The sequence below is a fragment of the Scyliorhinus canicula genome, chromosome 28, assembly GCF_902713615.1.
Source record: "Scyliorhinus canicula chromosome 28, sScyCan1.1, whole genome shotgun sequence".
Taxonomy (NCBI): Eukaryota; Metazoa; Chordata; class Chondrichthyes; order Carcharhiniformes; family Scyliorhinidae; genus Scyliorhinus; species Scyliorhinus canicula.
This window is the reverse complement of record NC_052173.1, coordinates 6,027,059-6,043,041: the sequence shown is the minus strand read 5'-3', so window position 1 is coordinate 6,043,041 and position 15,983 is coordinate 6,027,059. Positions and strand designations below refer to the sequence as shown.

At 52.5% G+C, this 15,983-nt stretch overlaps 1 protein-coding gene across 1 annotated transcript in view; it reads right to left on the bottom strand.

Annotated features, from left to right (window-relative positions):
- Positions 1–15,983, bottom strand: part of LOC119958086 (integrin alpha-5-like) — a 171,056-nt gene that overhangs the window by 24,620 nt on the left and 130,453 nt on the right. Inside the window, exons 7-12 of the mRNA XM_038786315.1 lie at positions 13,185–13,332; positions 9,456–9,536; positions 7,505–7,584; positions 4,626–4,706; positions 3,649–3,751; positions 2,749–2,910 (exon numbers count right to left, since the gene is read on the bottom strand). Of these exons, the coding sequence (XP_038642243.1) occupies positions 2,749–2,910; positions 3,649–3,751; positions 4,626–4,706; positions 7,505–7,584; positions 9,456–9,536; positions 13,185–13,332 (655 nt within the window). The remainder of the gene's footprint in view (positions 1–2,748; positions 2,911–3,648; positions 3,752–4,625; positions 4,707–7,504; positions 7,585–9,455; positions 9,537–13,184; positions 13,333–15,983) is intronic.

The following is a 15,983-nucleotide window of genomic DNA, read 5'->3' as shown; positions in this document are numbered from 1 at the left end:
CCGCCGGAAGAACCGGAGGGGATGAAAAGGTTTCTGGACGGGTTAACATTCCCAACAGTTGGGGGGGGGGGCAAGTGGAAGAGCTGGGCGCCCCGATTAGAGTAGAGGAGGTATTGGGGGGCCTAAAGGCCATGCAGTCGGGGAAGTCCCCGGGGCCGGATGGATACCCAGTAGAGTTTTATAGGAAGTTCTCTGAGCTGGTGGGCCCGGTCTTGGCGAGGGTTTTCAATGAGGCAAGGGACAGAGGGACCCTGCCGCCGACAATGTCACAAGCCACCATATCTCTGATATTGAAGCGGGGTAAAGACCCGGAGGTGTGCGGGTCCTACAGGCCAATCTCCCTGATTAATGTAGACGCCAAGCTCCTGGCAAAGGTACTGGCGGGGAGAATGGAGGACTGTGTACCGGAGGTGATTGGGGAGGATCAAACTGGGTTCGTTAAAGGTCGGCAGCTGGCGGCCAATCTGAGGAGATTGCTCAACGTGATAATGATGCCCCCGGCGGGTAGAGAGGTGGAGGTAGTGGTGGCAATGGACGCCGAGAAGGCCTTTGACCGGGTAGAGTGGGACTATCTATGGGAGGTGCTCGGACGGTTTGGGTTCGGGGAGGGATTGGTGGATTGGATCAAATTATTATATCAGGCCCCGAGGGCCAGCGTCAGGACTAACAGAGAAGTGTCGGAGTACTTTAGGTTGTACCGAGGGACCAGGCAGGGCTGCCCGCTCTCCCCGCTGCTGTTTGCGCTGGCCATAGAGCCGCTGGCGATGGCGCTGAGAGCCGCAGAGGGTTGGAAGGGGATGGTGAGGGGCGGGGTTGAACACAGGGTTTCTCTTTATGCAGACGACCTGCTCCTGTACGTGTCGGACCCAGTGGCCGGGATGGGAACTATACTGGGAATGCTGAGGGAGTTCGGCCAGTTCTCAGGATACAAATTAAATACGGTCAAGAGTGAAATGTTTGTGGTCCAGGCAAGGGGCCAGGAGAACAGATTGAGAGGGCTACCGTTTAGGCTGGTTGAGGAAAATTTCCGGTATTTGGGAATCCAGGTGGCACGAGACTGGGGCAGGCTGCATAAGTTAAATTTGGCCAGGGTGGTGGAGCAAATGAAGGGAGAGTTTCGGAGATGGGATGCACTCCCGCTGTCACTGGCAGGGAGGGTGCAGACTGTAAAGATGACAATCCTCCCTCGATTTTTGTTTATTTTTCAGTGCCTCCCGATCTTTATCCCACAGTCCTTCTTCAAAAGAGTTAACGGGCTGATCATGAGCTTTGTCTGGGCGGGAAAGTCTCCGCGGGTAAAGAAGGCGATGTTGGAGAGGAACCGCAGCGAGGGAGGGCTGGCTTTGCCGAGTCTGGTCAATTATTACTGGGCGGCCAACATCGCTATGATAAGGAAGTGGATGGTGGGTACGGGGTCTATTTGGGAGCGGGTGGAGGCGGCTTCGTGCAGGGGCTCCAGCTTGGCAGCCCTGGTCACGGCTCCTCTACCGCTGCCGCCGGCCAAGTACACCACCAGCCCGGTAGTGGTGGCGACCCTGCGGATATGGGGCCAGTGGAGGAGGCATGTGGGGGAGATGGGGGCGTCTGTCTGGGCGCCAATCTGCGACAACCATCGGTTTGCCCCCGGCAGTATGGATGGGGGGTTCCGAGTATGGCGGCGAGCAGGGGCGGGAAGGGTGGGTGATATGTTCCTGGAAGGGAGCTTCGCGAGTTTGAGGAGCTTGGAGGAGAAATTTGGGGTGGTAAGGGGAAATGATTTTAGATACCTACAGCTGCGGGACTTTGTTCGTAGACAGGTCCCATCTTTCCCACGCCTCCCGCCAATGGGGATCCTAGACAGAATAGTCTCTAGGAGGGATGAAGGGGAGGGTAGAGTCTCGGGTATTTATAAGGTGCTCATGAGGGAGGAAGGGTCCCAGACAGAGGAACTGAAACTTAAATGGGAGGAGGAGCTAGGCGGGGAAATGGAGGATGGGCTGTGGGCAGAGGCCCTGAGTAGGGTAAACTCTACCGCGACATGTGCTAGGCTCGGGCTGATCCAATTTAAGGTCGTTCACCGGGCCCATATGACGGTGGCTCGGATGAGCAAATTTTTCGGGATAGAGGACAAATGCGCTAGGTGCGCGGGAGGACCAGCGAACCACGTTCACATGTTTTGGGCATGCCCTGAGCTGAGGGGGTACTGGGAGGGATTTGCGGGGGTCATGTCCCAGGTGCTAAAAACAAGGGTGGTGATGAGCCCAGGGGTGGCAATATTTGGGGTTTCGGAAGACCCGGGAGTCCAGGGGGAGAAAGAGGCCGATGTGCTGGCCTTTGCTTCCCTGATAGCCCGGCGACGAATATTATTGGCGTGGAGGGACTCAAAGCCCCCGAAGACGGAGTGGTGGCTTGCGGACATGTCGAGTTTCCTGGGGATGGAAAAAATCAAGTTCGCCTTGAGGGGTTCTGTGCAGGGGTTCACCCGAGGTGGCAACCATTTATTGACTTCTTTGCGGGAGAGTGAGCGTCAGCAGGGGGGGGGGGGGGGGTTAGAGTAGAGTAGGAGGGAAAATATGGCGGGTAGTACCGGTGGGAGGGGAGCGGGCTTGTGCAATATGTTACGGTGGAAGTATTGAAAGAACGTGGATGTTTGCACATTTTTGCCTTTTTTGCTTCCTTTCTGATGATGTCTGTAACTGTTTATAAAGCCAAAAACTACCTCAATAAAATTGTTTATTAAAAAAAAAGATGCATCAGTGTGTCTCTTACCTTCAATTGGAGAGGATTGAGGGGGCTGCTGCTTGTGCAATTGTAGATGGGACTAACGGTTAGATATTCGGTGATATAGAGCAGGCGTTCATTCTGAAACGAAACTGGACACGTCACGTGAAGGACAGAGTGACTGATGGAGCTGGGACCACTGTTCGTAAGCTAAAGAAACAGAGATAGAGAGGGATTCAATTAGACTGAACACAGGCTCAATCTAACAACCATACTTAGCATAAAACACAGCGAGCATTTCAACCAGCCACTGGTTAGAGGAAAGACCCCTCTACACTGTCCCCATCAGCACAGGTACAGCACGGGGTTAGATGCAGAGATTTAGCTCACTGGGCTAAATCGCTGGCTTTTAAAGCAGACCAAGCAGGCCAGCAGCACGGTTCGATTCCCGTACCAGCCTCCCCGAACAGGCGCCAGAATGTGGTGACTAGGGGCTTTTCACAGTAACTTCATTGAAGCCTACTCGTGACAATAAGCAATTTTCATTTCATTTCTCCTGTGTTCCAGAAGATGGCTCTCTATGGCCTTGCTGATATTTCTACTTTGAGGTCAGTTTTCTTTTTCACCAGTTTGCAGGAATTGCCAATTTATGAGGAAGCCAGAAGGCTGTTTTTGGGATGGGGGACTGAGCAGGGTGGAGTGACACATTGACAGGCCTGTGTTGGACATGTGGCCTTGATGTATAATTCTTTTCAAGTGCTGATGTGAGGGCCCGAGTTTAAAAGTGTGCTCCTGGGCCTCGTCCCATGTGGGAGACACCAAACGTGGGAGCCGCACAGATAGACACATATCACTTGGAAAGCTTTACTGGCAATCCACCTCAAACACCCACTCGGACCGTCAAACACCTTAACTGTCCTGACCCAATTCAGCTGGATGAATACCAACCTCAAACACATATTTTGCAGATGGCCCAACATCCTCTTCATTGAGCGGCCTGTTTGTGGGTGTCCAGTTTGGGATCGGGAAGTGAACCTCCACTGGTGGGGATCTGTTCAAATCAAAACAAAATCAGCAGTTAAACACGGCAGGAGAGGGAGGGGGCAGCACGGTAGCACAGCGGTTAGCTCAGTTGTTTCACAGCGCCAGGGTCCCAGATTCGATTCCCGACTGGGTCACTGTCTGTGCGGAGTCTGCACGTTCTCCCCGTGTCTGAGTGGGTTTCCTCCGGGTGCTCCGGTTTCCTCCCACAGTCCAAAGATGTACAAGTTAGGTGGATTGGCCATGATAAATTGTCCCTTAGTGTCCAAAGATGTGCAGGTTAGGTGGATTGGCCATGCTAAATTGTCCCTTAGTGTCCAAGATGTGCAGGTTAGGTGGATTGGCCATGCTAAATTGTCCCTTAGTGTCCAAAGATGTGCAGGTTAGGTGGATTGGCCATGTTAAATTGTCCCTTAGTGCCCAAAGATGTGCAGGTTAGGTGGATTGGCCATGTTAAATTGTCCCTTAGTGCCCAAAGATGTGCAGGTTAGGTAGATTGGCCATGCTAAATTGTCCCTTAGTGTCCAAAAAGGGTTGGGTGGGGTTATAGGGTTATGGGGAGAGGGGGGAGGTGTGAGCTTAAGTAGAATGCTCTTTCCCAGGGCCGGTGCAGACTCGATGGGCCGAATGGCCTTCTTCTGCACTGTAAATTCTATGAGAGGGAGAGAGAGGAGGGAGCGAGGGAGAGGAGGGGGCGAGAGGTGAGGGAGGGAGAGGAGGGGTGGCAGGAGAGGGCAGCAGCTGGTAAGGGACAGAAAGGAGGGGCGGGGGGGCAGCAGTCCCCCCCCCCCCCACCCAGTCACCGCCTGGACAGGCCTCATCCAAAATCAACGTCAAAGAGGTTCCAGCTTGGGAAGGCCAGGGAGTTGAAGAGTATTCCTCACCCTCGCATGGTGACTTGTGCCGAGACCTCCACATCCAGCCTGTAGGGGGCAATCTCACTTCTCGAGTTATTTTGGTTCTTACTGCGGAGAATAAAAAAAGAGAAGAGAATAAAGATGAGAACACGCAGAGCATAGCGAACCCACACAGGCCCCTGACACACCTCAGCGAGGCCCAGCCTTTTGACTCAAATGATTCGGACAACCCAAACAAGATTGGTGGTGGATGTGTGACCTTTCACCTGAACCACTGGCACAGCCATCTTTGGCGATTGTCTGCATAACTGACCAACCTGCTTTGCCACCTCGTGTTGGGTCGGAATGGGCAACAATGGCACCGTCCTTATTCTGGAAGGGCATTGGTGAACCAATTGAATTTTTCTGACAATTTGACAGCCGATAAATCAGCAGAATAAAATGCGCAAAGCAGGTTTTTACTTCATTTCACCAGCGGATGCCAGCAAGGTAAGTCAAATGACCAGCTGATCCATAACCCATTAAACGCTGCTGCCTCAAAGCCAGTTTGGCCATCGACAGAAGTGGACTGGTGACAGGGAAAATGGATGCCGTCAGGTTTGGTGCAGTGTTCGACTGCCAATACCTCAAGTCCAGGATATCCTGCCCCACTTCATACTTCTCCCTCATCTCTCCGGAGGATACATAGAAGATAGGAGCAAGAGGCCTTTTGGCCCTTCGAGCCTGCTCCGCCATTCATCACAATCATGGCTGATCATCCAACTCAATAGCCTAATCCTGCTTTCTCCCCATAACCTTTGATCCCATTCTTCCCAACTGCTATATCCAGCCGCCTCTTGAATATATTCAAAGTTTTAGAATCAACTACTTCCTGTGGTAATGAATTCCACAGGCTCACCACTCTTTGTGTGAAGAAATGTCACCTTATCTCTGTCCGAAATGGTTTACCCAGAACCCTCAGGCTGTGACCCCTGGTTCTGGACACACCCATCATTGGTAACATCTTCCCTGCATCTACCCTGTCTAGTCCTGTTAGAATTTTATAAGTCTCTACGAGATCCCCCCTCATTCTTCTGAACTCCAGCGAGAACAATCCTAACCTAGTCAATCTCCCCTCATACGACAGTCCCGCCATCCCTGGAATCAGTCTGGTAAACCTTCGCTGCCCTCCCTCGAGAGCAAGCACATCCTTCCTCAGAGAAGGAGATCAAAACTGCGCACAATATTCACTGGAGAAAGGCCATGCTTCATGATCGAGTCTCGGCTGTGTGGCTGAGGGGGGCAAATTAAACCTGCCACGGTGGTGACTCGGTGAAGATCAGGTGCAGGTGGAGGATGCCAAGATTGGAGTGACCCCCGAGGTGGTGAATGTGTGACCTTTCACCTGAACCACTGGCATAGCCATTTTGAAGGTTGCAGACAGGAGACACACCGTGGAACGTCACCTCCCTCTTTGAGCAATGTTATTGGCAGTAATGGGGCTAAACACATCCCGGCGTTTTGACAAATGTTTCACATGTCACCTGACGACTCGACATAACGGCCAGAAAAAGTAGCCAAGGCATCACCGGGGGGCAGAATAGCTGGACCTGACGGCTCCATACTGCAACACAACTCGAATCCCATTGGCGACCAGGAGTTAAGTAGTCTAGTTCAAGCGAACTATTCCCAAGACAGTGACCTTCTGCACCCGCTCCTCACCCTTGAAGGTGAACCTCGCACCACCCCCCCCTCCGTTAACCCCCCCCCCGCTCCAAAGGTGAACCTCCCCCCCCCCCCCCCCCCACACAAAGGCAAACCCCTTTCCCACACCGCATCCCCCCCACCGCCTTCTGTTTTCCAGCGGTCAATACAGCTCACCATTGGCCTAATTTGTGGCATTGGGACGGTGGAGATTTTCCAGTCAATGGCCATTCGCGATGCTCGTCAGCCACGGTGCGGGGATGTGATGGACGTGCCTCTTGAGCATGCTCACAGACTGTAGCCCAAGCGGGGCGTAAGGGCAAAGAGTAACAGTCACCCGCCCTGGGGCCTCTACCACTCAGAACCCTAATGAGCCTGCAGTGACATGCTGATGGGAGCCCACCTCTCGGCCGTACCATCCAATCTCCACACGTCTTAAAGAGGGGAGCGAGCAGTGCATCACCCTCCTGGTGAATGACCCTGTCCATCTAAAAATACCCTCGGTCACTGACCTCAAGACAAGGTAGGGCCTCTAACAAAGCAGCAAATACAATCGGCAACCTCCTGCAGATAAAGGTACTCTGACAAGAGGTGGATGTCTCCCTCTGGATTTGCAGTCAGAGGTAAAATGGGTTACCACATGCACCTCTAGGGGTCAGGCTTGTATCTGCTGGAGTTTCGAAGAGCAAGAGGCGACTTGATTGGAACCTTTAACACCCTGAGAGGGGTATTGACAGGGTGGATGTGGAGAGGATGTTTCCTCTTGTGGAAGAATCTGGAACTCGGGGTCACTGTTTAAAAATAAGGAGTCGTCATTTAAGACGGAGATGGGGAGAAATGTTTTCTCTCAGAGAGGGTCAGTCACTGCAACTCTCGTCCTCAACAGGCAGTGGAAGCAGAATCTTTGACTATTGTTAAGGCAGAGGTGGATAGATTCTTGATTAACAAGGGGGTGAAAGGTTATCGGGGGGTCAGCAGGAATGTGGGGTTGAGGTTACAATCAGAACAGACACAATCTTACTGAATGGGGTAGCAGGACCGAGGGACTGAGTGGCCTCCTCCTGCTCCGAATTCGTATGAATGTTTGCGCAAACCCAGTGCAAAGCGGATAGGGCCGAGTCATTGGGCGAAAATTCATTTTGGGGCTTCAACTTTCTGAATAATTTCTGTGAGAGAGATAATAACCGACAGGTCAGGAGGTGGTCGGTGGCCTGTGGACATACCTGCGAATCTGTAGCTCAAATTCAATGGATTTCTTGTCATCTTGCAGCTGGTGGACAGTGAATCGGAGGCCTCCGGAGAGCTGTAAGGGAGCAAAGCACAATCGATCAGTTAGGCAGTCACCTCATCTCCAGTACGTCTGGAGTACAGGAGACCTGCGAGGAAGAGTGGGGCTGGGTATATACGGTCAGGAGGGTATCGTCTCCAAGGGGAAACAACCAACCAATCAGCTTGGATCAATCATTCACAAACTATCAATCTTCCTTTCACACACCAAAGAAAAATTTGGGCTTCCAAAAATGAGCGGGAGTTTGGGCCAGGTAAGTGTTAAGAGGTCAAGAACAAAAAATCCCAAACCCAAACCCAACCCACCCAGTCTCTGCTTTTATTGGAGAGGGGTCCTTGGCCCGTCGCTCGTTTAATCAGGCTGTCCACCTCAGATTGGACCCTGACCGGCCTAGTTCCCTGGGCCTCAGCAGCTCAAGGAAGGCAGAGTGGAAGAGGGGAGTGCCTCCCCAGCACTGCTTGCGGGTCACCGTCAAAACTAGACAGCCTTCAGGGAAAGCTGGCCTTCCAGACCAGGACTGCCCCCTTCACTGCCTGTTTGGAAATCCCGGCCTGGCAAATATCAGGGCTACCGTGTCTGCGTCTCAGAGAGATCTTCACGTCCCGATTTATTTTTGTTGAAATTCAGTCTCAGGACACTGCCATTAACTGCCCCTCCCTGGTTTCCCTGAGAAACTGATGGTGGGCCATCTTAAATCCTGGGTAGCGGGTTGATAGGGCAGAGTGACTAGCTGAGCCCCAGCAAGAGCAGTTAAAAGTCAACCCTGCTGGCGTGGGACTGGAGTCACATACAAGGCCCAGGTCAGAAAAGGATGGCAGATTTCCTCATTAAAGAAGACATTAGTGAACCAATCAGGTTTCTAATGCAACCGTTTCCATGGTCACCTTTACTGGTGGCAGAGTTTTCAAATTGAATTTAAATTCTCAAAATGCCACAGTGGGATTCGGAGCACCTAGGTTCTGGATTACTAATCCAGGCCTCTGGGGAACTGCCCCAGTAACAGAACCGTACCTTATTTGTAATGGTTCCAATTGCTGGGTTACCATGCACAGCAGAACAGGAACCGATTAGGAAGCCAACTGAATTGTCGGGAAGCATTTGACGCAAGACGGGATGTTAACAAACAGGCATGAGAAATAAAGCAGTGTTTGATTGCTCCGTGCTCGATTACGAGAGTCTGAAAACTGATCGATGCTCACTGTGCTCGATTCGTTAAGCCTGGGTGATGACTCAGAGCAAAGTAAACAGACGCTACAGGAAGCCAGAGCTGGGATAAGCACGGAATTTCATTGAAGCCAATTTGTGACAAGAAGCGATTATTATTATTATTTTGTGACTGCCGCGATATTATTCAAATAAACCAATTGCCCACTTGGAAACTGGCTCTATTGGGCTCAGACATAAAGAAAATATACCACACAGGGAGGCGCAAAACACACTCCACACACAGTCTGCCTCTTTCCTGGTCAGCGTTGTCACCTCAACAGTGCGGGAGGACAGATCGAAGCAGAAAGAGAGTATCAGGGGTCGGGGAGCAGGGGGAAAATGAAGGGAGATCCCCTCCCACATTTTAGGTCATCAACGGTGACCCCTGAACTGTTGTACACACCTCACAGCATCAGAGCAAGCAGCCGGCGGACATTTTAGGTGCCCCGTAAACTGCAGCGTGAACGAGGCGCGCAGTGCCCCGTGTCCAGATGGCACGTTTCAGAGGGTAGCGAAACCCCCTGCGGACCCCGCCACCCTGTGCCCAGGACAAGGCAACAACATCGCTGTTGTCACTGCTTTCGTCCCCTTCGCCCACAGCACATGCACTTTCCTGCACCCTCTCTCTGTACGGGATCCCCTCCCTTCACTCTCCCCACTATTTCATTTACCGCACTTACGTTTGTTCCTGGCTTCATTGGGTTGCCCAGGTCACACACCACCGTTTGGTTCTCATAGGTACAGCTCAGTTTCGCCAGGCTCTGCAATCAGACAGCCATAAGGTTACACAGAGTCCATCCGCATCGCGCTGGATACAGACACAGCCCCTCCAGCCTGCTCTGCCACGCAGTGACATCATGGCTCCTCCATTATCCTTCCTGCCAATCTCACGGCATCCTCCCAAACCGCCGCCCCACCACCACATACGCCCCACCTCCCTTGGAGATCAACAATCTGTCTATCTCAACAAGGAAACTATTCAACGATGGAGCATTCCAAACATTCACCATCCCGTTTGAGCAGTAACGGATAACCTGGGCTAGTGAGTGGTACAGCACGGGGTTAGATACAGAGTAAAGCTCCCTCTACACTGTCCCCCTCAAACACTCCCAGGACAGGTACAGCACGGGGTTAGATACAGAGTAAAGCTCCCTCTACACTGTCCCCCTCAAACACTCCCAGGACAGGTACAGCACGGGGTTAGATACAGAGTAAAGCTCCCTCTACACTGTCCCCATCAAACACTCCCAGGACAGGTACAGCACGGGGTTAGATACAGAGTAAAGCTCCCTCTACACTGTCCCCATCAAACACTCCCAGGACAGGTACAGCACGGGGTTAGATACAGAGTAAAGCTCCCTCTGTACTGTCCCCATCAAACACTCCAAGGACAGGTACAGCACGGGGTGAGTTACAGAGTAAAGTTCCCTCTACACTGTCCCCATCAAACACTCCCAGGACAGGTACAGCACGGGGTTAGATACAGAGTAAAGCTCCCTCTACACTATCCCCATCAAACACTCCCAGGACAGGTACAGCACAGGGTTAGATACAGAGTAAAGCTCCCTCTACACTGTCCCCCTCAAACACTCCCAGGACAGGTACAGCACGGGGTTAGATACAGAGTAAAGCTCCCTCTACACTGTCCCCATCAAACACTCCCAGGACAGGTACAGCACGGGGTTAGATACAGAGTAAAGCTCCCTCTACACTGTCCCCATCAAACACTCCCAGGACAGGTACAGCACGGGGTTAGATACAGAGTAAAGCTCCCTCTACACTGTCCCCATCAAACACTCCCAGGACAGGTACAGCACGGGGTTACATACAGAGTAAAGCTCCCTCTACACTGTCCCCATCAAACACTCCCAGGACAGGTACAGCACGGGGTTACATACAGAGTAAAGCTCCCTCTACACTGTCCCCATCAAACACTCCCAGGACAGGTACAGCACGGGGTTAGATACAGAGTAAAGCTCCCTCTACACTGTCCCCATCAAACATTCCCAGGACAGGTACAGCACGGGGTTAGATACAGAGTAAAGCTCCCTCTACACTGTCCCCATCAAACACTCCCAGGGCAGGTACAGCACGGGGTTAGATACAGAGTAAAGCTCCCTCTACACTGTCCCCATCAAACACTCCCAGGACAGGTACAGCACGGGGTTGATACAGAGTAAAGCTCCCTCTACACTGTCCCCATCAAACACTCCCAGCACAGGTACAGCACGGGGTTAGAAACAGAGTAACGCTCCCGCTACACTGTCCCCATCAAACACTCCCAGGACAGGTACAGCACGGGGTTAGATACTGAGTAAAGCTCCCTCTACACTGTCCCCATCAAACACTCCCAGGACAGGTACAGCACGGGGTTAGATACAGAGTAAAGCTCCCTCTACACTGCCCCCCATCAAACACTCCCAGGACAGGGTTAGATACAGAGTAAAGTTCCCTCTACACTCTCCCCATCAAACACTCCCAGGACAGGTACAGCACGGGGTTAGATACAGAGTAAAGCTCCCTCTACACTGTCCCCATCAAACACTCCCAGGACAGGTACAGCACGGGGTTAGATACAGAGTAAAGCTCCATCTACACTGTCCCCATAAAACACTCCCAGGGCAGGTACAGCACGGGGTTAGATACAGAGTAAAGCTCCCTCTACACTGTCCCCATCAAACACACCCAGGACAGGTACAGCACGGGGTTAGATACAGAGTAAAGTTCCCTCTACACTGTCCCCATCAAACACTCCCAGGACAGGTACAGCACGGGGTTAGATACAGAGTAAAGCTCCCTCTACACTGTCCCCATCAAATACTCCCAGGACAGGTACAGCACGGGGTTAGATACAGAGTAAAGCTCCCTGTACACTGTCCCCATCAAACACTCCCAGGACAGGTACAGCACGGGGTTAGATACAGAGTAAAGCTCCCTCTACACTGTCCCCATCAAACACTCCCAGGACAGGTACAGCACGGGGTTAGATACAGAGTAAAGCTCCCTCTACACTGTCCCCATCAAACACTCCCAGGACAGGTACAGCACGGGGTTAGATACAGAGTAAAGCTCCCTCTACACTGTCCCCATCAAACACTCCCAGGACAGGTACAGCACGGGGTTAGATACAGAGTAAAGCTCCCTCTACACTGTCCCCATCAAACACTCCCAGGGCAGGTACAGCACGGGGTTAGATACAGAGTAAAGCTCCCTCTACACTGTCCCCATCAAACACTCCCAGGACAGGTACAGCACGGGGTTAGATACAGAGTAAAGCTCCCTCTACACTGTCCCCATCAAACACTCCCAGGACAGGTACAGCACGGAGTTAGATACAGAGTAAAGCTCCCTCTACACTGTCCCCATCAAACACTCTCAGGACAGGTACAGCACGGGGTTAGATACAGAGTAAAGCTCCCTCTACACTGTCCCCATCAAACACTCCCAGGACAGGTACAGCACGGGGTTAGATACAGAGTAAAGCTCCCTCTACACTGTCCCCATCAAACACTCTCAGGACAGGTACAGCACGGGGTTAGATACAGAGTAAAGCTCCCTCTACACTGTCCCCATCAAACACTCCCAGGACAGGTACAGCACGGGGTTAGATACAGAGTAAAGCTCTCTCTACACTGTCCCCATCAAACACTCCCAGGACAGGTACAGCACGGGGTTAGATACAGAGTAAAGCTCCCTCTACACTGTCCCCATCAAACACTCCCAGGACAGGTACAGCACGGGGTTAGATACAGAGTAAAGCTCCCTCTACACTGTCCCCATCAAACACTCCCAGGGCAGGTACAGCACGGGGTTAGATACAGAGTAAAGCTCCCTCTACACTGTCCCCATCAAACACTCCCAGGACAGGTACAGCACGGGGTTAGATACAGAGTAAAGCTCCCTCTACACTGTCCCCATCAAACACTCCCAGGACAGGTACAGCACGGGGTTAGATACAGAGTAAAGCTCCCTCTACACTGTCCCCATCAAACACTCCCAGGGCAGGTACAGCACGGGGTTAGATACAGAGTAAAGCTCCCTCTACACTGTCCCCATCAAACACTCCCAGGACAGGTACAGCACGGGGTTAGATACAGAGTAAAGCTCCCTCTACACTGTCCCCATCAAACACTCCCAGGACAGGTACAGCACGGGGTTAGATACAGAGTAAAGCTCCCTCTACACTGTCCCCATCAAACACTCCCAGGACAGGTACAGCACGGGGTTAGATACAGAGTAAAGCTCCCTCTACACTGTCCCCATCAAACACTCCCAGGACAGGTACAGCACGGGGTTAGATACAGAGTAAATCTCCCTCTACACTGTCCCCATCAAACACTCCCAGGACAGGTATCTCAGTGGTCTGAGAATGGGGTGAATCGGCGCACCGAACACATTCTGAAGCTTACCTCATTCCGCACAATCCCACTGTATTCCGCCTCCGGAGGCACAAACACATACAGTTCTGCCTCATAGGCCCCTCCTTCACCCTGATTTTTTGCGTCAAAGATTAGTGCCAGTGGATTATCATCACCAAGGTACACGGTTTTCATATCCCTGTGAGGGGAGCAGAGTTTTATATCAGACGACAGCGGACAATACTGCACACGGCTCGTTTAGAAAGACACAGAGTTCGGGTCCTGAGGTCAACACAAAGGGCTTCACGAAGACCGTTCTGAAGTGAAGTCACTGTTGTGATGCAGACACAGGTTAATCTGTACACAGCAGGATCCCATAAACAGAAATGAGGTGTGAAAGAGAAACTTTGGAGTTTGTTGTGGAAGAATGTTGGCACCAATCCAATTCCTCCATTCGGCCATCAGCAGATGGTACGTTGGACTGAGAGAGAGAGAAAGTGACAGAGAGAGCAAGAGAGAGAGAGAGAGAGAGAGAGAGAGCGACAGAGAGAGAGCGACAGAGAGAGAGCGACAGAGAGAGAGCGACAGAGAGAGAGCGACAGAGAGAGAGCGACAGAGAGAGAGCGCAGAGAGAGAGAGACAGAGAGAGAGCGACAGAGATAGAGACAGAGAGAGAGCCAGAGAGAGAGCGACAGAGAGAGAGCGACAGAGAGAGAGCGACAGAGAGAGAGAGCGACAGAGAGAGAGAGCGACAGAGAGAGAGAGAGACAGAGAGAGAGCGACAGAGAGAGAGCGACAGAGAGAGAGCGACAGAGAGAGAGCGACAGAGAGAGACGACAGAGAGAGAGCGACAGAGAGAGAGCGACAGAGAGAGAGAGCGACAGAGAGAGACGAGAGAGAGACAGAGAGAGAGCGACAGAGAGAGAGCGACAGAGAGAGAGCGACAGAGAGAGAGCGACAGAGAGAGAGCGACAGAGAGAGAGCGACAGAGAGAGAGCGACAGAGAGAGAGCGACAGAGAGAGAGCGACAGAGAGAGAGCGACAGAGAGAGAGCGACAGAGAGAGAGCGACAGAGAGAGAGCGACAGAGAGAGAGAGCGACAGAGAGAGAGAGCGACAGAGAGAGCGACAGAGAGAGAGCGACAGAGGAGAGAGCGACAGAGAGAGAGAGCGACAGAGAGAGAGAGCGACAGAGAGAGAGAGCGACAGAGAGAGAGAGCGACAGAGAGAGAGAGCGACAGAGAGAGAGAGCGACAGAGAGAGAGAGCGACAGAGAGAGAGAGCGACAGAGAGAGGACAGAGCGAGAGCGAGAACAGAGAGCGAGACAGAGAGAGAGCGAGACAGAGAGAGAGCGCGACAGAGAGAGAGCGAGACAGAGAGAGCGACAGAGAGAGAGCGACAGGAGAGAGAGCGACAGAGAGAGAGCGACAGAGAGAGTGCGACAGAGAGAGTGCGACAGAGAGAGAGCGACAGAGAGAGAGCGACAGAGAGAGAGCGACAGAGAGAGAGCGACAGAGAGAGAGCGACAGAGAGAGAGCGAGACAGAGAGAGAGCGACAGAGAGAGAGCGACAGAGAGAGAGCGACAGAGAGAGAGCGACAGAGAGAGAGCGACAGAGAGAGAGCGACAGAGAGAGAGCGACAGAGAGAGAGCGACAGAGAGAGAGCGACAGAGAGAGAGCGACAGAGAGAGAGAGCGAGAATGAGAGAGCGAGAGACAGAGTGAGAGAGAGGCAGAGCGAGAGAGAGACAGAGCGAGAGAGAGACAGAGAGAGAGCGACAGAGAGAGAGCGACAGAGAGAGAGCGACAGAGAGAGAGCGACAGAGAGAGAGCGACAGAGAGAGAGCGACAGAGAGAGAGCGACAGAGAGAGAGCGACAGAGAGAGAGCGACAGAGAGAGAGAGAGAGTGACAGAGAGAGAGTGACAGAGAGAGAGTGAAAGAGTGAGAGAGTGAGAGTGAGTCAGAGACAGAGTGAGAGAGAGTGAGAGAGTGAGAGAGACAGTGAGAGAGAGCGACAGAGCGAGAGAGAGACCGAGAGAGTGAGAGACAGAGAGAGAGAGAGAGAGAGACAGAGAGAGAGAGAGAGAGACAGAGAGAGAGAGACAGAGAGAGAGAGAGAGACAGAGAGAGAGAGAGAGAAAAAAGAGAGAGAGAGAGAAAAAAAGAGAGAGAGAGAGAGAGAGGAAGACAGAGACACAGAGAGAGAGAGAGACAGAGAGAGAGACAGACAGAGAGAGAGAAAAAAAGAGAGCGAGAGAGAGGAAGACAGAGACAGAGAGAGAGAGGGGGGAGGACAGAGACGGGTAGACAGAGAGAGAGAGGGAGAGAGAGGGGAAGAGGGCTGCACCTCCAACAATGGGAGGGGGTTGGCAGGCACTGGTGGGTAGCAGAGCGAGGCCATAGGAGAAATAAGAAATGGAGGGGGGAGGAAAAAGAGAGACAGAGAGAGAGAGAGGGAGAGAGAAAACGGAGGGGAGGAAGAGAAGCAAAATGAGGGGGGGAGAAGAGCAAAAGAGAGAGCGACAGGAGAAAAAAGGCAAGGGTTGGAGCAAGGAAGCAAAAAAGGGGCGGGCAGGAGGAAGAAGGAGAAAAAAGTCAGGGGAGGGGGAGAGAGAGAAAATAAAAAAGGCAGGGGGTAGTGAGAGAGAGAGGCAAAAAGGGGAGGTGAGGAAGAGAGAGGCAAAAAGGGGAGGTGAGGAAGAGAGAGGCAAAAAGGGGAGGTGAGGAAGAGAGAGGAAAAAGGGAGGTGAGGGGGAGAGAGGAAAAAGGGAGGTGAGGGGGAGAGAGGAAAAAGGGAGGTGAGGGGGAGAGGGGAAAAAGGGAGGTGAGGGGGAGAGGGGAAAAAGGGA